This window comes from Mustela erminea, chromosome 6 (assembly GCF_009829155.1).
Source record: "Mustela erminea isolate mMusErm1 chromosome 6, mMusErm1.Pri, whole genome shotgun sequence".
Lineage (NCBI taxonomy): Eukaryota > Metazoa > Chordata > Mammalia > Carnivora > Mustelidae > Mustela > Mustela erminea.
The window spans coordinates 5,620,499-5,644,287 of record NC_045619.1 but is presented as its reverse complement, the minus strand read 5'-3'; the positions used below and the strand labels follow the sequence as shown (position 1 = coordinate 5,644,287).

Below are 23,789 nucleotides of genomic sequence, written 5' to 3'. Positions count from 1 at the left end.
CCAAACTCAAATTGAGACTCCATGAGACAGGAGGTGACAGAAGGGGCATCGCTGAGAAGAGACTCCAGCTGCGAGAAGTCTGGCAAGAACCCCATTAGCTCAGGAGCGGAAAGCAGTTAAGAACACCCAGAACCCCTTGGGATTCTTCCATCCAGTCTCCCCTGGTGAAGACAGCGAAGACTTAAAGCTGCTTTCTGAGAAAACCTCCTGGTTTTCCAGGCTGGCGGTCAGCTCATGTTGCTAATGGGGCTGATATGCAGGTTAAATGAATGTGCCACGTGTCCCCAAATCAGGGGAAGAAACCCGTATGCTTTAAAACAGAAGCTGCCCTCCTGAGGCACCCCCCCCAGACCACCCCCACATTGAGGATGAGGACCCACAGAAAACCCACAGTGACACAAAGCAGAGGTGCTTGGTCCCGGGTGACTAGGTGGCCCTTGATAAGTCTCTCCAGAAGGCTTCCCCTGGGGACATCTGCCAGCCCCATCAGTACTGTGGGGTGCCTCCTGTTCTTGTTCCCTTAAGCTTCCTTCTTGGAAACTGGGACATGGTGGGGTGATGCTGGGGTGCCGGCCAACATCAGGGCCACAGGGTGCACCCTGGCGTGGGGACAGAGTGGCACGAGGTAGAGGGGTGTACTTACCAATGCACGTCCGCCCGTCTGAGTGGAGGGCGTACTTCTGGTGGCAGCCACACATGGGGCCCGTGTCCGTGTCCTCGCAGCTGTGCTGGCAGCCTCCATTCCCGTAGTTACAGGTTACTAGTTAGGCCCAAAGTGTACGTACGTGTGTATAAAAGGAATGACAACAAAGACGGTTAGTTCATCGGTGTTGGTTGGTTCTCTCAAGGGATGGGGAGCAAAGTGATGGCTTAAGGCAATCAGTGAATACAGGTGCACATTTCCCCGGACTGCGGCCTCGAACAGAATGGCTCGCTCTCCTGATGGGACCTATGACACGGGGACAGACCTGGGTCATGTGGGCTTCCAACAGGGCTGGCACCAGCTGACAGACTCAGATGGTGTCAGGTGAGGAAAGGGACAGGAGAGATCATTTTCTCCTTCCTCAGTCCCAGAGACACTTAGAAACTGTCTCAATGGGACAGATGTCTGTTAATGGCAGGCATCCTCCACAAGGTGGGGGAGGGCGGTGGCAGGCCCGTGCTGACAGGGACACTCATTCAGTTCTTGCCCAGCTTGCTCTCCTCTGCCCGGGACTTGGGCATGTGGAAAAATGTCCCCGCAGAAGTCTAGTCAGTCCTAGTCCCGGCAGCCATCTCAACCCCTGTCCCCTCACAGGCTAGGTCCTCCCAAGGCAATGTCCGAACAGACGGAATCTGGGCAAATTAATGTCAGCTCACGTGCACTTTGGAAAAAGACCTTTTATTTAAGCGTGTTACATAGTTTGTTTGCAGGGTCTGTGGCCTGGAGGAGCTGGATGGAGCCCTGCAGCCCAGAACCCTGAAATGTTCTACAGCATCAGCAACCTGGGGAGGCTGGAAGGGAGCTGAACAGAAAGGAGCCAGTCTGAAGTAGGAAAAATGATAAATGCAAGTTACTTTAAAACAAAACTGCTTGTTACCATATTTTAAGACAAGCAGTATTGCCGAAGGGGATCCCAGATCTCTGTAAAGCAGCCCTGCTTTATTCCGCTCACAAGACAACCCTAAAGGTGCTCGAAGATGCAAAAATCAATCTCAGACCAACCAAGCCAAAAGTTCCGATTTGGCAGTTGGGGTTAATGTTGTTCCATCAGGTTGATGCATGGCAGGGCTGGTGCCAGAGGGAAGCCATGGGTGGCAGCTCCCGGAGATGGATCACAAGCATTTCAGAACTGTGTCCCGCAGCTGCCTCTCCCAGGCAGTGCTCTCCCCAGGGGCAAAGCACACAGCCTCTGGGGCGTCCATCCCTGAGTGATGGTGGCGGCCCTGTCAGCCTGGACACGTGCCGTCTCCCTGCCAGCTAAGGAGGACATGAAGAGAGTGGTTCTGCTCAGTGTCCCAGACGCTGTCCTCACGACCACAGAGAGGCTCTAGTGGGCTGCCTCTTCCAAGGGGAACTAATGTCCCGTTAGCAGGAGGGGCCCGACTTCCGGGATGACGTTTCAAGGACCCGCAGAACTGCTCCAGCTCCCTCTGGCCCTTTCTCCAGAGAAGCATCTCTTCTCTCAGTTTTCCCGGGAGCCCAGTGACCTGCAGTCACATTCTCTCATCTCTGAAACAGCTCGTCTCTCTGCCTGGGAAGAGCCCCAGGGAAGCCACTGGTATAGACCGGCGGGGATCTCATGTGAGGGCAGAGCCCCGGGAATAGCCCTGCCTTGGCCCGGACCTCACAAGCCCTTCCAGACCGAGGAGAGCCCCGCTTCAGACCAGGCAGGAGTGGAACACCACAGCCAGTTCTTTCCGAGCTCTGAGCTCCCGGCCATGGGCTGTGCCCTGCAGGTGACTCTAAGGAGGATGGAGCTGTCTGAGGCAACCCGAGGGAGGGCCATGCTTAGGGTCCATACCCCCCACTGGGGTTTGTGCATCTCATGGACCCCAAGGGCTGAGCTCGTGAGCACCTAGGGCCTACAGCTTGTACATGGTAACAGTACAGGTGCTGTGGGCTCTGGGATGACCAAGAGGGGACGGAGAGAGCCCCCCCCCAGCCCTGGAGTGGGTCCTGGACTCTGGAGAGATGAAGGAGTTTGGTGCAGGGGCCCTGTGTTCCCGCTGGTCCACAGAGGCTGGCTAGGCCAGGCCCTGGCCCCCACCCCAAATCCAAATCTAGAATTTCCTAGACTCAAACTGGCTTCCAGGGCTAGAGAGAAAGCTTCAGAGGTAACATCACATGAACTCAGCATGCAGACCGCACAGCAGGGGCCAAAGCTGACCGGATTGCCAGCCTTTCCCAGGAGGGCTGCAGGGTGCTCGCCCGCTCCTTGGCCCCGAGGCTGGTATCTGATTCTCCACACAGCTGGATGACACCCAGCGCCCGAGCCGAGAGGCTGGGGCTGCTGTTTCTTTCACCAGCAAACATTCAGGGCAAGGGCTTAGCTCTTCTCTGTTGGGGGTGGTGGGGGCTTTGCCACTCACAGCACTGCCTTATCCCTGACCTCTCGGATCAGGTTGGTCCCTTGGGGGATGTTCTCTGAGCAAAGCATCCCCTTGCCGTGCTCATCCCAGACGGACCGGTCAGTTCCAGCCACTGCCTGTGGCCTACGGCTCTCCCCAGCACCCAGTGCAGGGCCTGGCCAGTCTTGCCGAGTGAAGGAATGCTCTTTACTCGTAGCTGAGCCTTTTAACAAGCCTTGGCCATTGTCCAGAGGACTGGGGAAGCTGGAGCTCTTCGCATTCTGTTCTGCCGAGGGGCAGCAGGTTTCTCTGTAGCAACAGGAACCGTCTGATGTAGAGGACGGGAGGGCCTGGCTGTTGTCCCGGGGCTGGAGCTGGGCGCCTGTGCGGGGTGACCTTGTATATGTTAATCTGTGTGATCCCACTGGAAAGCTCAGGAACAAAGAGGAAGGCTGCCCACATCTCAGAATATACCCGGCCAGAAGGGAGCATCTTCACATGGGGAGTGGACAGATCGTGAGTGGGCCTGGAGCATGGTCTCCGTGGAGACAGGGGTAGTGTCTAGTGCATGTGGATCCCCAAGACCTTGCTGACTGAGGAGGACATGGGTTGGGAAAGGTGTAGCTTGTGCCAGAGGAAGCTGATGACAACCAAGACAGTCAGACTAAGAATGACAAGCCAGTGAGGGTCAGTTGTTTCTTGTCCACAGAACGAAGGCTGGAAAGCAAAGCCCTTTTCTTTGTGAGAGCTGGGCAGCTCAGTCTCCCATTTCCGGGGCAAGTTTGGGTCTGCTTCTCTACTGGGAGCTGGGTTTCCATTTCTCTGTATCAGAAAGTAGGCCTGGAATGAAGTCCTTGTCTCTGGCCAGATGTGGGCCGGGCTCACACCGGTCTCTCTCAGCTCTTGGTACACACAAGCCAACCCGGTGCCAGCACAGGCTGCCCAGCTGCCCAGTGAGCACAGGCCGCCCCACCCCTCCCCACACAGCTGCTGGGAGCTGGGTCGGAAGCTCTCGAGGACTATGAGTGTGTACAGCCCCGGTCCTACTTCATTTGCCGTCTCCCACTGCTCCTGGGGAGCTGGGGGACCACATTAAGAGGCTGCCTAACACCTGAGCCGGACCTCCAGCCTGACTTGGACGGCACCTTTGGCCAGAGGCCTCATTCAACCCAGATCTCACAGGGCATCACCATTTACAGTGGGCCCTGCAGGGGCGGACTGCAGAGTTGATCTTTGATCCTGGAATTAAGGTCAACGCAGGCTAGGCTGGGACCCCCCGGGTCCCCAGTCCAGCTCCTCTCCTCCTTTCCCACCCTGTTCCACCAAGGGCTGCCCCGGTCCACCAAGAAGCCCGGGCTTGTAGGCCTCTGTGCACAGCCCGCCATACCCGCTGGAGAGCTCAGGCTCAGGGCCTGTGGGGCTCTGGGGCTGGGGTTACAGCAAGCACCGTGGGGCTCTTGAGCAGGGTCCTGTGCCGGGGCCGTTGGTGGTGGTATGCTGGGGGGCACAACACCGTGTCTGGAGTCCACAGCCCCTGTCCCTCATGCCTCCCCTCGCTTCTTTGGAGACCTTGCCCTTCTTTCCACCCCGAGGTGCCGAGAGCCCTCCCTGGGCAACGTCCAGCAGACTGGACAGACCCCCCCACCCCCCATCCCTCATAAAGCAATGGCAGGAGACGCGTGGGGATGTCTGACCCATTTGCCTCCATCTACCTACGTGTGCAGTCCTTCTGGTTTTGGGCAAGGTCAAAGCCGGGCCTGCAGTCACAGGCCACCCCACCTTTGGGCGTCTCCCGGCAGATGTGGGCACAGCCGTGGTCTTTGTTCATGCAGTTCATACCCTCTGGGAAGAGACAGACGGGGGAGGAGCAGGGGCCGGGGGGAGGGAAGAGAGAAAACATTTTAGGCTGAAGAGAGGCGGCCTATAAAATGTCGCCGTCAGACGCAGCGCTCCACGGCTGCTTCTCGCTAGTCCCCCCCGCCCCCCAGCACACGCCAGGGTGAACGCCTAGCCGTCCACGAGGGGAAGCAGGGAGAAACCACCGACACCGTGCCCAGGTCTCGAACCAGGGCCACTCTGAGAACAGCACTGTGAAGGCCTCCAGGGAACCCACGAAGACGCGTCCCTGCCTGGGTCAGGTCACAGAACCTGGTACAGCTCAGGGGTTTAGACCGTTTCTTCATTAGGGCGGGTGTGTGTCGGGGGGGGGGGGGAACGCGGCACCTTTCCATCTGCCCAGGGACAGCACATGCCCCACAGGGGCAGGCGGAGACTTTGGTTTCAGACTGGGCCCAGGACGGGCGCTGACGGGTCAGGGGACTGGGTGGGTGGGCAGCAGCCCTAAGCTAATGGGCCCTGGCGGGCTGGATCTTGTTCCCTGGGAGGCCTGTCCATCCTGCACGGCCACCTCTCACTGCGTCCCTGCACAAGTCGGAGGCTGCCACCCTGGTCTGCTGGACCTCCGGGCTCGTCCCTCAGCAGCCCCGTAGCCGTGCCCTGAACCACTTGCCACTCATCTCCCCTCAACTGCCCGAGGGGATCTCTCTCTGTCCCTGGTCACTGCAGGGCTCCCAGGACCCATGGAACCCTCACTCCCAAATGCAGAGCCCTGCACGACCTGCTGCTGGCCTCCAGCTTCACGGCATATCCCATGCCCCACGGAGCCTGTTCCTGGTCCAGAAGCACACGTGTCCCAATTTCCAAAATCTCAGCCCAGGGTTCCTGCTGTTTGGCAGGTTTCTTTTTAAAGGAAAATGTCTGCCAGCATCAGATACCTTGTTCTGTGAAGCCTCACTTGAAAGGGCAGCCGGCAGCAGGCCTCCTTGCTGGCTGGGAGGCCTCAGAAGGGGGAGAAGGCCCCAGGGTGCCAGGGCTGGGCCCCCCACTGCCTGCTAGTGTCTCCGCCCTCTGGCTGCAGCGGCTGAGTCACCTGGAGCCCCGTTCCTCTTGCCCTTGCTTCGGCCCTTCCAGCTTGTTCTCTGGGCCTGCTCGGAAGCCCTGTCCCTCACAAGGCCGGCTTTTTCCTGTCTCGTCTCCTCCCAGGCTCCCCGAAACTCTACTGTGGTGCCAAACCCTAGGCAGCGGCAAAGTTCTGGGCATGTTCTGGGCCCCTCGCCCCTATAAAGGCAAGCACGCCCTTCAGAGGTGGGAACACAGGGTTAAGACACCTGTCCAAAGGCCGATGGGGCACTGAGAGGCACCACCAGGACTTGGACCAGTACCTCAGGCTATAAACCTCTGTTTCGCTCCTGCCCCAGAGGCCTTGTGCAGTGCAGGGCTGGGCTGCCCTGGATTTCCAGGGCAAGCACTGGGGACCATGAACATTGAGTCTCCAGAGGCCTGGCCTCCACTCAGTGAATGCTGAGGATTATACTGAAATGTGCTCTGAGGGCTCTGGGATGACAGGGACAATGAGGGTCCCTGGGTGGGACCCAGTCACCCCTAGTTCCTGGGACCCCCACCCTCCCATGCTCCATCCCAGGAGACTTGATCTGCCCTCCCCGACTGCCTGGAGTGGCTCAGACCCCTTTCAGATGACCCCAGTTGATGTTTATCTTCCTAGTGATTTGTGAGGAGTTTCCAGAATTTATGAGGTCATCAGGGGTCAAGTGAGAGGTTGTAGGTCACAAGTCCCTCAAGAGGCTAAAGGCAGATGAAAGGAAGAGCGGCTGTCCGCCCACACGGCGCCCTGAGACCTGACTTCCATGTCCGGTCCGAGAGGAGGCAGCCCCGGACAGAGGGGTGGAAGCCACAGACGGGGACACGCAGCAGCCTCCTTTCCCCAGGGTGGCTGCCCCGTGGGCCAGGACCAGCTCCATCTTGACCCTGTCCGCTGTAAGCACGGGTGTGGGACAACAGAGATCTGACATACACTTAAGAACACATACACCCCAGCAGCTACAACGAAGATTTTTTAAAAAAGTCTGAATTTAAGTAGAACAAAGAAATGGTCCTGAGGGAAACCTGCCCTGTGCTGGGCGCGCTGACCTCTGCTCTCACCTGCATTTCCCCCTTCCCCAGATCACACCGCTGGACCAACGCAGAGTGGGACCAACTACCCAACGGCTGAGCGAACGAGCGCTCTGGTGCCAGGGCTCCTCGCTGGAAGCTTCTGGTGCATGTGGAGGGACGCCCCCTCCTCTCCCGGAATCCACAGCAGCACGTGCCCACCTTGCCGGGCGGCGTGGGAGACACAGCGGGCAGCGGAATGATGGGTGGGGTGGGGACGGTCTGGGGCTGGTGTGGCATTTCTGGGTGCTCCACCGCGACCAACGCCAAGCTCCGGGGAGAGGTCTCTGAAGGTGCAGTGGGGCAGGGGGCACCGGGGGCCCTTGTGGGCCGGCAAGAGCCAACCTCACACGGAAAGTATGGCTCTCTGAGGTCACAGGCTTAAGTCAGGCAGCTTGGGGTAGGAGTCTGGTCTTCTTACTAGTTGTGTGTCTCAGAGAAAATCGCTTCTTTAATAAAGTGGCCATGATCATCTCTGCCTCACAGACAAGGCAGGGTGGGTATTCTGACACCAGATCTTTCCATGGGGGCGCTGACTGCAGAAGGCTGGTGCCTTCTCCTGCGGAGCCAGAGAAAGCACAGCTCCTCGTGGGGACCTTGGCTAGGCCGGGCAGCCCCTCCTCAGGTAAACTGTCAGTGGAGGGGCTCTCCTGGGCCACGGAGACATATGCAGCCTCTCACCAGGTCTCCGGAGAGAGGCTCGCTCAGAGACTCGCTGACCTGAGGTGCCGGCCGGCAGGTGGTAGCCACCAAGTGGCCTCCCGGGCCATCATCATGGCTGTGTTAACAGTGGGCTAAGTCCGGTGTCACCCTTCACTCCCCGCTTAAGTGGCCCTTCTGGCTCCCCAGTGCCCACAAATGTACAAGGACTTGTTGTTCCTGCCTCTTGGCAGCCTTGTCTCCCGCCACGGACGACTCGAACTCCACCGCCCACAATTCCGCACTGCCCACTGTACGTCCCCGGGAGTGCCCCATCCACGCCCCTGCCTCTCTGGTCTTCCACAGACAAGATCCTGGGCCTCTTCAAACCCCACCAGTTCCATGGGGCTTCCTGACTGCTCCCCTGTCGCCCCCATGGGGCTTCCTGACTGCCCCCCCTGTCGCCCCCATGCCGCCGCCCCACCTTGATCTCCCAGGGCCGCCCTGTGGCTGGCCCAGGCGATCGATGCCACTCACACAGATCTGAGCTTTCCTCCTAAGTTGGGAAGGGCCCAAGGGGCCCTGTTCAAGCTCAGGCTTATATGTGATGAGGAAAGGGAGATTGAATTTCCATTCCCAGCCAAAGAAACACAACTTACGAGAAGCGCTGCTAATCATCACTAACCATAAATTTGTCACTGGGGAGCTGATGTGGCCCTGAACGTTGGATGCTAAACAGAGCCTAAGGCTTTAGAAGTCACTCAGCTTTCTCCCACACCATGGACTTGTCATGAGGCAGTCTTTCTTCCTGAGAATCTAGACTTTTAATAATGAGCCAAGATGTTGATGTTTTGCTGACAAAGGATAATTTGGGGTGGGGGTAACCCAGTGTCCCAGTCCAAGTCGATCTGGAAGCAAGCAGTGGAAACCCGGAGCAGGGAGGGTAGGCCTCGGGCCTTGATTGTGTCCACGTCAGTGGGAGAGGCAGGCAAGGCCCCCCATCTTCTACGGAAAGAACGGAGTGAGGTCACCTGACTCACTGAGGCTCTCCCCGCCCGCCACCCCCAGGCTCCGGAGCACAGGGCCCTCCTTCTAAAGCCGAGGGCAGGGCCAGCGCTAGGTCCCCCGTGAAGAGGGCTATGGGACCCCTTTACATTTCTGACAATTACAGAGGAGCCTGAAGAGTTTCTGTTCAGGTGTTGACAGGCTATAGCTACTCATGTTTACTACAGCAGAAATTCAATGGGGGAAGCTTACATTTAATAATTTATAACAATAGAAATTAAAAAATGTATTACATGTTAACATTAACTTTTTAAAATTAGAAACTGCATTTTCCAAATCAATGGCAGAGCTAGCTGGGAGGAGAGTCCTGGCAGAGGAGAAGGGAGTGGGGGCGGGCGCTGACTCCTGACCCTGCTGTGTGAATCCTGGGCGTGAGGCTGGGCCTCAAGCCACGTGCCCCCTCCCCTCATTCTCCAGGCTCTTGTCACTTCTTGTCTCCACTGGGTTAAGGGGGTGTCTCAGTTGGCTGCACCTGCCGCAGCCTGGACGCTACAGGAAGTGGTCAACCCGTGGTGGCACTCCAGAAGGCGCAGGCTCTGTAGGGCCAAATGCCACCGTGTCCCTCCTCCAGGAAGCCTTCCTCGGTCCCCCAGCCCAGTCAGCGGCCTTCTGGACGCCTGTGCTCCCCTCGCTCACAGCACTGACATGGTGGCCATGTTTCTCCTCCCTGGTCTTCCTGTGACTCTCCGACCAGCCCCTGAGGACAGGCTGAGCTCTGAGCCTGTCGGTCCTCACTGTCCAGATAGGTCCTGCCCGGGACGGGCTCCTCCGTGTCCTCACCGTGAAGGGAGGGAAGTGGAATAAGCTTTCCCCTCCTCCATGGGGGGCTGGGACACAGGTCTGGCCCTCACACGCCGGCAGCCACCACGCTGAGACAGGCTGACAAGGAGCAGGCCGCCCCCAACTGCCGGCCTCACAGAGCCTGGAGCCCTCTCAGCCTCACAGCTTCTGGAGGAAGCTCCTCCGAGCTGGTGGCCATCAGGGTGTCACCCTCACGTCGGCAACCATCGCAGAGAAGGTCGCAGCTGCCCAGCCTGGGGCTGAGGACTAGGGTTTGCTCTGCACTGGTAATTCAGCTCCTCACCGGCTGGAGACACAGAAGCCACATTACCTTCCCCTGGGCGTCGGGGCCCACAGGCTGCTGCGGGCCGCGGGAAGATGTGTGTCACGGCGGGGCAGAGCCACAGGCTGTCAGGGCTGGGTGGAGCCTTGCAGTCCTGTCCATCCAGCTTGCAGATGGGAAAAGGAGGTCCCGAGATGGGACGTGTCTGTCTCAGGCCAGACGGCAGGACTCCAGCCCAGGCTGCTGGGCTCGCAGCCATCTTGTCCCGCCCTGGGGTCCCGCACTATGCGTGTGGGACCCAATAGGCTGACTGGCCGCAAGCTCTTCCTGGGGTGAACAGAACGGGGAGCCTGGTGCAGAGGGTGGTAAGTGGCAGCTGCCACTATTAACTGTCTTCAGAATTACGAACCTATTAACGTTCAAGGCCAGCGCAGATGCTTCTTCCTCCATGAAGCTCTCTGGGCAGCCCCTCAACAAAGCACATAACCCCTGGCTCCTATGACCTTGTAGCAGCTGACCCTGAGCACAAGGGGGGAGCCTCAGCTCACCAAAGAGCCATCAGGTGACTCTGCCTGCGTCACCCCACTAGCCTTTGGGAACAGCGCGAGGGTCCCCCCAGAAGCCCGGCCGGCCCACCCTTCACCTGCTTGTCCTCTGCACCCCGCTCTCCCTCGGCACCCTCGCCGGCCCCCCCACCTGCTGCAGGCACCACAGCGGCCTCTGGCAGGCCTGGCCTCCACACACAACCGGCTCTCAGCACAGCAAGGGGATGGTCCATGGGCCAGCCTACGACAGCCATGCCACTGGCCAGCACTGAGAGGCGTCTCTGCCACAAACGCGCTTTCTCTGGACTCCCCTCGCCGGCTGCCTGATGCCCCCGTTCTTCTAGTGTAGCTCAAGACCGGACCCTGCAGACCAAGTCTCCCGGCTCTCTGTCTCTCCCTTTCAAATGGCAAAGTGCAGATGGGGTGGGAGGCAGGGTCCACTCTGTTTGTCTCCCTGTGCTCGTCTACCTGCCGTCACCTCTCCCACCAGCCAGAAAGCTCCCGCGGGCAGGGAAGGTGTCCTGTTGGTGCTACGTCCTGCTGCAGGGCCTCCACAGGGCAAGGCTAGCTGCCGAGCCTGGAAGGTGGCCAGTCCCAGTGCTCACCACCATCAAGGCACCCTGAGGGAGGGTGTGCCAATCCCAAGAGGGGTAGGGGCTGAAACCCGCCTGTGTTGTACCTGACTGAGCCTCTGGTCAGACCTTCTTCTCTGGGTCTCTCTTTCCTTTTCTTTCTTTCTTTTCTTTTCTTCTTCTTCTTCTTTTTTTTTTTTTTAAGATTTTATTTATTTATTTGACAGACAGAAGTCGCAAGTAGGCAGAGAGGAAGGCAGAATGAGGATGAAGCAGGCTCCTCGCTAAGCAGAGAGCGTGATGCGGGGCTCGATCCCAGGACCCTGAGATCATGACCTGAGCCGAAGGCAGAGGCTTTAACTCACTGAGCCACCCAGGCGCCCCGGGTCTCTGTTTTCTTAGCTGCGAGATGGGCTGTCATATCCTTTACCTCCAGAGGTTGCCGTGAGACTCAAACGAGAGAACTATGTAATGGTGTGGCACAGTCCAGGTTCCTGACTCAGCCTACCTGGTGCTACAGGCAAATCCTTGCTAAGCCACCTCTCCCACCCCCGTGGGGGAACTTCAAGGGACCTCTTTATCCTTGCCTGGGTCCTTAGTGCCCAGCATAGGGCCTGAAAGAAATACTAGGAGAGCAAAGGTAGGAGAGAAGGGAGGAAGAGGAGGAGAGAGACAAAGGTTGCCCAGCCTCCGCGCGCCTCAGAGAACTGTGAGAGCATTCTGCGGCATTCGCAGCTGGGTGTTCTATGAAACAGCCCTTCAGGGACCCCACGGCATACATTAAAGACTCTGAGAAGTCCTGTAGTCACTGGTGGGACAGGGCCCTGCCTCTCCTCTAACACAGCCCGCTCTAGGATGACCATGTCAGTTCCTCATCACCTGGCAGATGAGCTTGTGGTGGCCCAGGGACCGAGGCAGTGCAGGCCTGGGCAGGGGATGGGGCCCTGGAGCCTGCTGTGGCTCCCTCGGCCTCAATCCCAGGGACGGAGAAGGTGGCACTCCCTCTACCCTCTTCTGGGAGGGCTGTCCTGCGGACAGTGAGCCATAGGCAGCACGGCCAGCACGGCTCCTGCCAAGGGTCCGTGAGTTTGGCAGGGGAGCACCGAGGCACATGAGGCGCTGGACACCAAGCACTTCTGCTCCAGGGGATGGCCCCTGAAGGGTCTTCAGGGTCCTTGGCTCTACCCGCTCTGCTTCCACCCCACCCCAGCTCCTCTGAGGGGGCCAGACCCCTCTGGCCAGCTCTGGCTGGCCCATGGTCTCCATGATGCCAGTCCTCAAGCTCCTTCAGAGCAGGGGCCAAGCCCAGGCCTGGGCACAGATTGGGTTTCTGTGAGCCTGCAGAACCCAAGGGCCCCGGCCCAAACTCTGCCCTCCCATGGCTCCTGCTTTGTACCACATCTGCTCTTGAACAACAAGATGGCTGTCCCGGGGCCACGTGTGGCCTCCCCTGGCCTAGCTCCCTGTCCTGATATGGGGAGTGACACAGTGCCAAGTTCAGCAGAAAGCCTTGTTTACCTCCGTGCCTACAGGGGAAATAAGATTGAATTTCAGAGTCGTTTCCAGAAATCCTGGTCCTCAGGGGCTTGGTGCCAGGCAGGCCAGGCTGCTCGCCAGGTCGAATCTAATTCAATCTAACCCATCCAAATCCAATTATGTTCTGCAAACTCGGACCAAGTGTCTCCTTGTGCCCAGGACCGGGCAGGGGGCAATGAGGAGGCAGATGCTCCACTGCCAGGACACTGGGCGCAATTTCAGATTCTGCCACTTGCCGCGTGACCTTGGGCAATCACTTCCCACTGAGCCTGAGTTTCCCCGCCGTGTAACAGTGGCTCGTCGAGGCCCTGCCTCCCAGGTGTTCACTCAAGCCGCCTTCCCCTTCTTGGGCCAGTGAGGCTACGGACACAGGTGAGAGCTCCAGGGACGGCAGCCGCGGCCAGGGGAGCCATGGAAAGGTTGTAAATGGGGCGGGGGTGCGCTTATGTGGCAGGAAGGTCTGTGGATGCGGCAGGCCAGGGCAGCCGCTCTGACAAGGCTACAGGCCAGAAGCACGTGGGAAGCTACTGCCATCACGCTGAAAGGGACAAAAGAGCCTGGAGGGAGGGCAGTGGCTCTGGGGAAGGGAGGAAGGCTGGGTTTGGGATGCAATTAGGAGCCCCTTTCTCTGGCTTTTCCAGAACACATGGTGTAGGGAACTTGGGCTCTAACAACCCTTTCATCTAACTTAACCCTCATCACAGGCCTGAGAAGCGAGTATCACCATGTCCATTACACAGACAAGCAAACGGAGGCGGGATCCGGGTGGGAAAGAGCGGCCAGGGCCACACCATGCCTGAGAAGCAGGGCCAGGTTCCCAGCCTAGCCTTTTGCTCCCCAGAGCCCAGGACTTGCTCGCCATGTCCCCCTCCCCCCCCCATTCCTGCCTACTCTGGGCCCTGGGACAGGCTCTGGCCGTTATTTTCCCCAAAGGCTTCCTATCATTTTTGGAGACTCCATGAGGGTGTGCACAGAGGTAATCGATGGCAGAATCTGCCTGCCCCAAACTGTGTGCACCTCGCGTCTTCGGCAAAGCAAAGTTCACGGGTGCAGCTAAAGCAGGGCAGGGGGAGGCGGGCCCAATCTGTTTGTACTTCAGAGCTGGCCCTTTCTCCTCGTCCTGGCCCAGGATAACAAAGCCGGAATGTGTGCCTCCCAAGGGTCGTCGCTATGGCGACTTCATCAATACCATCACTTTCCGCATCCATGTCCCTTAACCACAGGGGAAAGGAAGGCGAGCTGGGAAGGCAGAGCAGGGAGAAAAGAACACTTAGCCCGCTCCACCCTTCCCCCCACCTCAGCAGGAAGGGATTTTCCTCCCCTGCAACCTCATCAATAGAAAATTACGGAGCCCAGAAAGAGGCTGGAGCCTTGGGGGTGGCGGGGAGAGGCTGCTGCCTTCCGCAGCCCAGACTTGGCAAGCCGGCCAAGCGAGGCAGGCAGAAACAAACATGGGCTCCCACATGCTCTGAAGGGGAATGAAGCAAAGAGGGAAAGGTCCTGCCATGGGGCAGAGGCACGGGAGCGGGGGCAGGGACAGGCCTGCTGGAGGGGTCTCGGTGACAGCCACGGCCCAGGTGCCGAGCTGTCTCACGCCCTGTGGGATTCTCCCCACTTACCAGAGGAGGGTACTGAGGCACAGAGAGCTTACAGCTGATGTGAGGTCCCGGGGGCCTGGATGTAGGGGGTCCAGCCAGAAACTCGCTGTGAGCTGTCAACCACAGCTACTGTTAGCGAGCACTTACTGTATTTTTTTTTTTTTTAAAGAACTTTTAATTTATTTATTTGACAGAGAGAGAAACCACAAGTAGGCAGAGAGGCAGGCAGAGAGAGGAGGGGAAACAGGCTCCCTGCTGTGCAGAGAGCCCGATGTGGGGCTCGATCCCAGGACTCTGAGACCATGACCTGAGCTGAAGGCAGAGGCTTAACCCACTGAGCCACCCAGGCGCCCTTGAGCACTTAGAGTATACTAAGCCCTTCACGAGAATCATGGCCTGTAAGCCTCACGGGCACTTCTCAGAGTAGACACGGTTATCCCCACTTCGCAAGTGAGGAGAATAGGGTGAAAAAAGGTTTGGTGACTTGCTCAAGGCACACAGGGTGGACAGGCGAACATGGGTTTCATGGAACCTGTTCTCCCAGGGCACTTCCAGGAAGTGACAGACCGTCAGGTTGAGGGGAGGGCCAGGGAAGCCCGGGTTCGTCCGCTTCGGTTCCTTAACTTTCCCCTCGGCGACATGGCGCACCGGAACGACCCAGCTCCTGTCCCCACTGCCTGTGTCCACATGTCCACATCCTGTCTCTCCAAGGCAGCTCAAATGCCAGCTGCTCCAAGCGGCTGAGCTCTCACCCTGACCCTGCCTCCAACCTCCGCGTTCCTCAGACCCTTTGCCTGAGGCTCGCCGAGGCTCCCGACTGCCCAGGGCCTAGCCCCAAGCCTGGCACAGAGACAAACTACTAGACTGCAGATCTTTGTAATGGCACCCTGCACGGCAAGTAGCTTTCTCCTCGTTTTCAGAATTCACAGAGGTTAAGCAATTTACCCATGGCCATTTAGGTAGGACGTGACACAGAGGTGAGACTTGAACCTGTTCCCTGTGACTCAAAGACCTGCCCTTCACAAGCTGCAAAGGGAACTTTCTAGAGCATAAACCTGACTGTGTCTTCCCACTGCTAAAAACACATCGATGTCTTCTTAGTGCTCCAAACGCAGTGCCCAGAGGATTAGGCTGAGTTCTCAGTATGGTACTTCAGGTCCTCCTGACCCCACAGGGCCCGCGGTGGCCCTAGGTAACAGGGACACCGTCAGCCTGCACGTCCTGCCCTCCCGTCTCACCTTGGTGCCTTTAGGGATGTGGTTCCTGGGACACACTCCCTCCTCCTGTGAATGACAGCTCCGACTATAGTTTCTTGAGATTGTGACTGAGTGTCACCTCTTCTAGGAAGCCTTCCTTGTCTCCATCCTCCTTCAAGGTCCCTGGGCTGCATTTGGGGATTGGCCGGGGCCTCTGAAGCCCTTGCACTTCCCTCTCTCAGAGCACCTACCGTGCTAACTCTAACTGCTGGGCCTGCCAGGCTTCCCCCTGCCTGCCCCAGACTAGGGGCTCCTGGAGGAGGCAGGGCCCAAGCCCAAGTCACCTCTTTACCCCGATGCTCTGCGCGGGGCCTAGCCCAGACTGAAGGCCCGAGAAATGTTCTGTGCTGGTGAGGGGCCTGGGCTTGGCCACTCTGGGCTTTTGACTCTTCATCAGAACAGGGGCCAATGCTCAGGCAGGAGTACATCTGTCTGCAGGCCCAGACCTGGCAGCGGCCTACGTTATGGTGCCGGCTCAGACCTTGCACATCTCCCCGCCTGGTTCTCCCTGGAACCCTAATTACACTCCGACAGTATCTGCGCTTGGCTGGTGCTCTGGGAGCCTCTCGTGACGAGGCCTGGGCTTGAGTGAGGACACAGGGCTCTCCCTCCTGCCTTCTGTCCCTGGAATTACATCATCCTGGGCAATGCCCGGCCTGGCCAAGGCGCCAGCAGCTGGCTGCCCCAGACCAGACCCCCGGGGGGACCCGGCGCCTAGCCCGCTGCAGGCTGTATCTCTGGGGGCAGCCCCGCCTGGGCAGTGGGAGTAATGAGGACTGTGGGTTTCCACTTACCCCGAGCTCCTCAGGGCCAGGCCCCATGCTAGGCCCCTTACATGTGTCCCTGACCGTCTCTCGCGACTTTGAGCACCAGGTCCCGTCAGCAGTCTCACCTGACAGGGGACGATGCTGGGGCTCAGAGACAGATCGCCCGACCTGAGTCGTGGAGCAGGGACAGGAGCCCCTCTGGCCAGCGGGCTGAAGGCGGTCCCAGCCCCTCACCTCCCAGCCTACCTACTGCCCCCTGGGATCCCCTGGGCTGCCTTAGGGGCCCTCAGGGGACCCAGCTCCTTTCCTCCACCTTGCCCGCGTCTCACTGCCTCTGTCTGCCTGACCTTCCTCACTGCTCCCCCAACCCCACACTTCCGGGCGGGACCCCTCTGCCCTCTCACCGCCGCCCCTCCTTCAGGCGCAGTAGCCCCCGTCAGGGCCCCAACAGGACTGGCCCTTCTGAGCTGGCCTCCTCCTCTGGTGCAGCCATGAAAGTCCAACCCTTCTGTGACTGGACGTCCAGCACCTTCCATGTTCATCTGCTCACTTGCCTACTTGCTGTCTCTTTCTACAGATACTGAGGTGGGGTCTCCTTTATACCTCGCCTCTCCACAGGGCCGGCCTGCTTCTCGTCTGTGCCTTTCACCAGCGCTGCGCTCCCAGGGGCCGACCATCGGTGAGCCCCTCGTGGGCATTCAGCGTGCACCTCAGGGCGGCAGGTTCGAAGTGCGCTGCTGACAGGCAAGGGGCATGGCTCCACAGTGAAGCTGGTCTGCTCTGAACGACATGCGTGCGAACAGCCAGAGCGGACCGGGTTTCTGTAGAGCTAACACTGGAAGGGGCCTTGGAGACCATCTAGACGAAGACTCGCCTTTTCCTTGAGGAGGTTGAAGCCGCCAGGACAGTGACCTGCCCTGGCTCATGCAGCTGTCAGCTTGGGAGTCACACAGAACCTTTCTACGCTCAATCCCCTGGGGTTCCCAACGCCCCAGCTCTCAAGTTCAGCATTCTTGTTGCCACATCAGATGGTGGCTCACGAAGCACGGCTGGCTTAGGGCTGTCCACCAGCCTATTAGGTGCGTACGCATTCTGTAAGCCTTTGCAAAGTGCCACCTGTGTGAGGCTCTATGTGCAAGCCAAGAGCAAGGCTGGCGGACTGCCGACCCGCAGAGCTGACACTAAGTCCCTTGTCACAGCTGCTCCCTAGGTGGCAGGCCCTGTGTACACGGACATATGGACAGACGGATGAACGGACTGCTGAGACCGTGGCTGGCTCCTGGCATCCCAGGTGATGCCCGCCTTCCTTTGGCCCCCACCCCGGGGCCAGACCAGTCCTGACACTGGGATCCTGGGAAAGCTGTGTCTGTGAGACAGGTGGCAGCGCCAAAGAGCCGCAAGGACCATGTGGCACTCCGTGCCGGCATGTGTGCGCAAACAGGGGCGGAGCTGCAGAGTCCCACGGGAAGGCGGCACCACTGTGGGGCGGGCCTGGCTCCCCAGCTCACACCTCCCATTCTGGCCCATTCTAAGGCGCGTGGCCCTGGGAGTTGTGCTCTTCCTGCTCTGTGAAGTGCCTCATGACTCAGGTGTTCAGCGAAGGCGGCAGGTCTCCCCGCCCCCTCCCCAGGCTGGCTCTGCAGCACCTGTCCCCTCTTCACTCTGGCCCCTGGGTCACCTCCCAGCACCCCCACCCACCCCGTCCGGCCCCCTGAAGTTCCCCGGCTGACCACTAGGTGTCACCACGAGCACAGCCAAGCCTCTCAGGCCTGGCGTTCTGGGACCCAGAGGATATCTCACTCCATTGAGGCTGGGGAGGCTGGAGGCGCTTTCCCCTCTGGGGGCTGCCAGACTTCCACATGTGCCACATAAGCACATCAGATGGCTGGTTAAATCTGGATTTCAGATAAGCAACAAATACTTGCAAGTATTAAGTATGTCCCTAATGTCGCATGGGTCATACTTCCAGTAAAACAGTATTCAGTTTATCTGAAACCCAAACATAAACGGTGTCCGCTATGTTCTCCAGCAACCGTATCCCTCCCTCCACAGGGACCCACCCAGGAAGCCGTGGGGGTTCAGTCAGCTCATGCAGCCCCCAGACCATGGCCTGGCCCAGACCAGGAACAAATCGCTTCTCTCTCCTGAGAGGTGACTAGATGGAGGGAGCCGAGCTGCCGGCGGGGCCAGCATCCCAGCCTTGAGAGAGTTCCCGCAGCAGCCCTTGGGCACCTGGGAGGAGCAGCCAGTACGAATGCGGGGGACATGCTAGCAGGAGATCCTCTAAGGACATGAGCCGCTCCTAGCATGTCAGGCCGTGCCTCTCCTCCGCTGCCTATTACAGGATGGTGCCCGCCACGATGCCCACCATGGGATGGTGCCCGCCATGGTTGCGGCCACGGTGCAGTGGAGCAGAGCAGGGGCTCGAGAGCTGTGGCCGCTTGGGCTCTGTCTGGCTCCATCCCAAACCAGCGGTGCCGCTGCCTCCCCGCATCTCTGTTCCCTCCCGTGTGCACTGTGGCGGCAGGTGTCACTGCCAGGTGTCCTTGAAAAGCAAAGGGTATAAAGCGCTCGGTACACAGCAGGGCCCCAGCAAAGGCTGAGTTTTCTCCCTTTCCCATGAGCTCGCAGCAAGGGCAGGTACACGGCCTGTGGGGGCTTCGGCACGCCCACTCTTCACTCTGACTCGAGCACACGGCCAAGCTGTGGCTCTGCTGGGTAAACAAACATGCGGGTGCGTGCCGGCTCCGCTGCTGTGTTGGGGGCCCTGGGAAGAGGAGGACAGCGCTGGGGCAGCGGGGATGACAGGTGTCCCAAAGAGGAAGCAGCTGCTGCAGAGGCACAGAGACAGTAGTGGCAGGGGGAGTCCCCTTAGCTGCGGGCAAGCTCTGGCTACCCTGCCGCAGGGCCGTGGCGGAGGGTGAGCTGAACACAGCTGCGGAGCCAGCTCGACCACAGCCAAGCCCTACGCCCTGGGCAAGTCCTCGCAGGGGGCTGTGCTCGCTCACAAGAGGGGCCCGATGCCGCCCACAGGGCAGATCCAGATCTCCCTCACGACGTGAATCCCATCTGGTCCCATCGCCACTCAGCACGTCTCCTCTGCCTCCTGCCCGGCTTAACACGTAAGAACCACAGCTGTGTCCTCCTGAGGAGCCCGCACACCGGCACTGCCAGAGAGAGGGCCGAGGAGCCCCTCGTATCTTGTGGTGCACACCGAGAGGAAAACATGCAAGCCAAGAGTCAGAGATGGCTTCCTAGAGGAGGTGAAAGCAGGCTGGGTTTTGAAGGATGACGATGAGTTCTCTGAAAGTGAGGGGACGGGGAAGGGCACTCGAGGTGGAAGAAATAGCACAGGCCCAGGCCCACACTGGGCAAAGGGCATATGCAACAGGGCTCCTTGGTTCCGGGGAGAACAGAAGGCTGGTGGGCGGGGGGGTTGGGGAGGAGGGTCAAGGCTCGGAAGGCAGTGCAGGCGGATGTCTGGGGCAGAAGAGATGGGCTCGTGGTGGCTGCTTCACAACATACACAACAAGGAGAGGATCACGCGCAGGTCCTGAGTGGGGAATGACATGGCTGGGGGAGCTGACCGAACCGCGGTTCCGGCGGCCATCAGTAGGTCAAGTGGGGCAGGGAGGCTCAGGAGCCAGCCGCTGCATCAGCTCAGCACTGGGGTGAGCCTGACCCGGAGTTGGGGCCCCTGTGCCATAAGGAGCTCCAGGCTGTGGGCCACCCCTGCCCCCACCCTCCACCTGTTTGTTCTCAGCAGTACCTTTGGTCTTAGGAGTTAGCTGGACCTGGGTTTAAATCTTCACCGTGCCCCTTACTCACTACGCACAGATGTCTCTGCTGCTCACGGTCCATTTCTCCCCCGCCAAATGAGGACAGTAAGAGCTGTGTGGCACAGGATCGCTCTCAGGATCCCACTGCCCGCAGCAAAGTACGGGCTCAGTGCCTGGCGCACAGTGATGCCCGGTGACAGCTGATGGTGTTGTCATGCTCAGGTCAGCGCACGCCATCAGGGCACTCAGGGTGTCCCCAGCTGTCCTCATAAACAATTCTTTAAAGAATACTCATGTTTGCCCCACTTTACAGACTAAGAAACTGAGGCCGGAGGGCTTGTGGTCGAGAAGGGAGCCAGGGCCAGAGCAGCTCCCTCTCTGCTTGGTGCTCACCATCTGCCCGGCGCTGTCCCCTCTGGGAGGCCCGAGGGGCTGCAGCAGGGCAGATGCCCCTGCCGACGTGGTGCCGTCGGTGCTGGGGTCCCGGTGCCTGGCCAGGGCTGGCTGGAGGCCAGGCCAGGAGAAGGGCGTGAAGCTGGACTCACCAGCCAAAGGAGTTGTTTATGGGGTGGGAGGCTCGTAAAAAATAATGGGCTGGATTTATTGTCCCCGCCTCAAGGGCCGTTCCGGACTGCACAGGGCCAGGCCAGGCCTTCTCCGGCAGCACCATAAATCTTCCCGCTAAATGCGAGAGCTGTTCGTTCTCCCGCCCCCCTGGTCTGCAGCAGGCAAGGCGAGCGAGGAGAACCTGTGCGCCCCCTGCCCTGGTCCCTCCTCTAGCCTGGCCGGTCCACCCCAAGGAGCAGCCGGAAAGGGTTGCCCTGAGGCAGGAGTTGGATTCTCCGGTGTGGCCATGCTATTTCCCCTCATTGAAAACAGAACATTCCCACCACCTGCACTCACAGGGTCCCCAGCACCTAAAGCTGACGACAGAAAGCCCTGGCACTGGGCTGGGGATGCTTCTGGGCCTGCGGGAGCCACGCTGCAGCCCCCTGGGTCACGGCCTGGCCCGGATCCCGCGATGCGGGAATCACATCTCCGGAGGCCACAGGAGCCCGGCAGCCCGGCGCACAGGCAGGAGGCTCAGCCGCGGCATGTGGCTGGGGTAATGAGAAGGGACCGTGGGTCTGCCCATAGGCTTGCTCACTGGAGTCTGGAGGTGCATGGAGCAGCAGAAGAGAAACTGGCTTTAGCATTAGAAATGTGTCCGTCCGCCACCCCCCTGCCCTGTCCTGAGTATTGTCTCACAGGGTGGCCCAGCTCAGCATTCCGTCTAGCGGTGGGGATGACAGCGCTCACCCAAAGCGCTTCCCAGGGGGTTACAAGCGTGGGAGCAACTGGGAGTGTAAGCTGAGCGGCAGAGGGCTGGGGGTGAGCCTAGCAAGGGAGGGCACCTGCTGGCTGAGAAGGGGGTTGGGGGATAGAGTCCAATCTGCTTGCAGGCCAAGGCCAAGGGCAAGTGAGAGTAGGAGGGCAGGGTGGAAGACAAAGTCCAGAGGATGGTCAAGGACCAGCCCTGGGGGAGCACGGAAGGAGGGTCCAGGACAAATGCCGCTGGGCCAGGCAGGAGGTGGGTGCCGCCAGAGGCTGCTCCTGGGGCTCTGGGGCTCCTCGGGCTTGGTGGCCTTCTGCTATGGCCCACCCCCAGGGGTCTGCCCAAACTCCCCAGCAACCCTTGCCAGGGAGCTCCCCAGCCAGTTCTTCGGCAGTACGGGCTTGGAGCAGTGGACGCAGGGCCTGACAGCGAGGTGCACTTAGCCTCCTTGGAGTCGTCTCGCTGTGGCCCACTGGAGGGCCCCGTCCTGCAGGGCCTCTACTGCACCCTCCCAGGAGTCTGGCTGGAAGGACTGAATCTGAAGGGCGGCACCAGCAAGCAGACGGTCTCCTCTGCCGCCGGAGTGAGCCCAGCAGCCCTCCCCGCCGCCCCAGGCCCCTGTGCCAGGGCCCTCCACACACGGACACTCAGGCCCACGGCGCACGCCGTCGCGTCTGCCTCCCCAGGTCTGTGTGCTCCGGGAGGACGGGCCCTGGCTCAGAGGTGGGGCTTCTGAGCACTGCGGGGTTGGGGGAGCCCAGCCCCTTTCCATGCCTGGCCACAGGTCACCGAGTGAAGTAAGGACGGCAGAGTGCTGTCCCCAAGCCCCCAGGACACCTACAGGGGGATCAGAAATGCCAGTTAATTATCCCAAGCCCCTAAACCCTGATGGAGCCCCAGATTTCCGAGTTCTCCTCATACCAGTCAACTCCCAGCGACCTACTCCGGCCCCAGGCTGGGGCCAGGCCTGCGTCCGCTGACCGTGACAGGGGGCCGGCGCCTGCCTCTCCTGGACATCTGTGAATCAGGACCCCGACTGAGAGGGCTGGGATGACCTGCATTTTCAGCGTCCCGGGAAGGGCGGCTGCTTCTGAGCCTCCAGGCTCCCCTCCAGGGCTCCGTCGGTTAAAGAGGACATGGCCCCACCTTGTCCAGAATCAGCTGCCACTGAACTAGTCCGCGCCTGCCCACAGCACGCCTCTGCAGAACTCCCTGCCTACCCTGCCTCTCACCTTTGCCTGGCCACCTCCTCTCCCCCTCCTGTCACCCTCCCCTCCCCCTCCTGTCACCTTCCCCTCCCCCTCCTGCCACCTTCCCCTCCCCCTCCTGTCACCCTCCCCTCCCCCTCCTGCCACCTTCCCCTCCCCCTCCTGCCACCTTCCCCTCCCCCTCCTGTCACCCTCCCCTCCCCCTCCTGTCACCTTCCCTCCATCCTCCTGTCACCTTCCCCTCGTCCACCTTTCTGTCGTCTTTTCCTCAGCCACCCTCCTCTCTACCCACACTGCCCCGGTGGAAGTTTCAGACCCTGATGGCCGCCAGTGCCACTTGCCAGAAAACTGCTTTATCTCTCTGTCCACCCCAAGGTGTTCAGGGACAGTCTCAAATGGCGGGCCATGCCCCGACCCCCAGGACTGACAGGTGGCCCGTAACACTCACAGCAAGTCCAAACTCCCACTGAGCACCGAATCCCGACCCTCCGATTTGCACCCACTTCAGGTCTGGTTCCAGGGTCCGGGACTCACTGTCCAACAGGCGAGAATGACTGCGGGGACACGGCCTCTCCTGGCCAACGAGAACAGAGCTGAAATCTTGGCTATCAGAGGACCCCCGGCCAGAGGGGAGGCCAGGCCAGCCGGACGGCCCGTGGCGAAGAGCACAAGAGTGCTGGGGGCGGGAGCGGCTGGAGACCCAGAGTCCAGGCGAGGCTGGAAGCAAAATCCAGAGCAACCACATCCGAGGAGCATCAGGCACGCAGAGGAGCCTGGGGGGAGCCGCCTCCCCGCCCGGCACAGACGTGACCTGACATCGGCGCAAAGCTGGCGCCCAACCCGTCAGGCTCCATCAGGTGGCCCCACAGGGGGTGGTGCTGAGGGCCCTTCCTGCTCCGGGTGATCCCAGAACTCGGGCCCAGGACGGGAGGAGGCGGGCTCTGTGTCTGTGACCCTGCGGCGGTGGCCTGCACCTGTGTCTCGGGCTTCTGCCTGTCACCATGGCCTACTTTGAGTGGCTTTTCAAGGTCAGCTGCTTCCGAACCATTACTTTCAACCAAGGCCTGGACCCCGATGGTCCCAGCAGCCTCTCACCCTTTCCTTCCGTCCACAAGCGCCACGGCCCGTCTCCCTCCCCAGTCCTCCAAGAGACCCAGGCCCGCTGCCCGCCCACTCACTCTGCCAGTTGGCTACCTCGGGGGCCACCTGCTCTCGGGGGCTTCTTCCACACGCTCCACCTCTCCGAGGCTCCGGGCCCCAGACGGCGCTCCCTCTGAGCTGAACAGGCCACTGGCCGAGCCCCTCGGCGCTGCTGCCCAGGGCCCACGCTGACCACCCAGCACACCAGGCCACACCACGTCATGCCCAGGGTGCACGCTTGGGCATC

General features: G+C 60.1%; 1 protein-coding gene across 3 annotated transcripts in view; it reads right to left on the bottom strand.

Annotated features, from left to right (window-relative positions):
* The window catches only part of SCUBE1 (signal peptide, CUB domain and EGF like domain containing 1), a 138,209-nt gene that overhangs the window by 56,264 nt on the left and 58,156 nt on the right, over positions 1-23,789 (bottom strand). For all 3 annotated transcript variants that reach the window (XM_032346018.1, XM_032346019.1, XM_032346020.1), the window contains 2 exons: positions 4,768-4,893; positions 644-760 (listed from right to left, as the gene is read on the bottom strand). In XM_032346018.1, the coding sequence (XP_032201909.1) occupies positions 644-760; positions 4,768-4,893 (243 nt within the window). The remainder of the gene's footprint in view (positions 1-643; positions 761-4,767; positions 4,894-23,789) is intronic.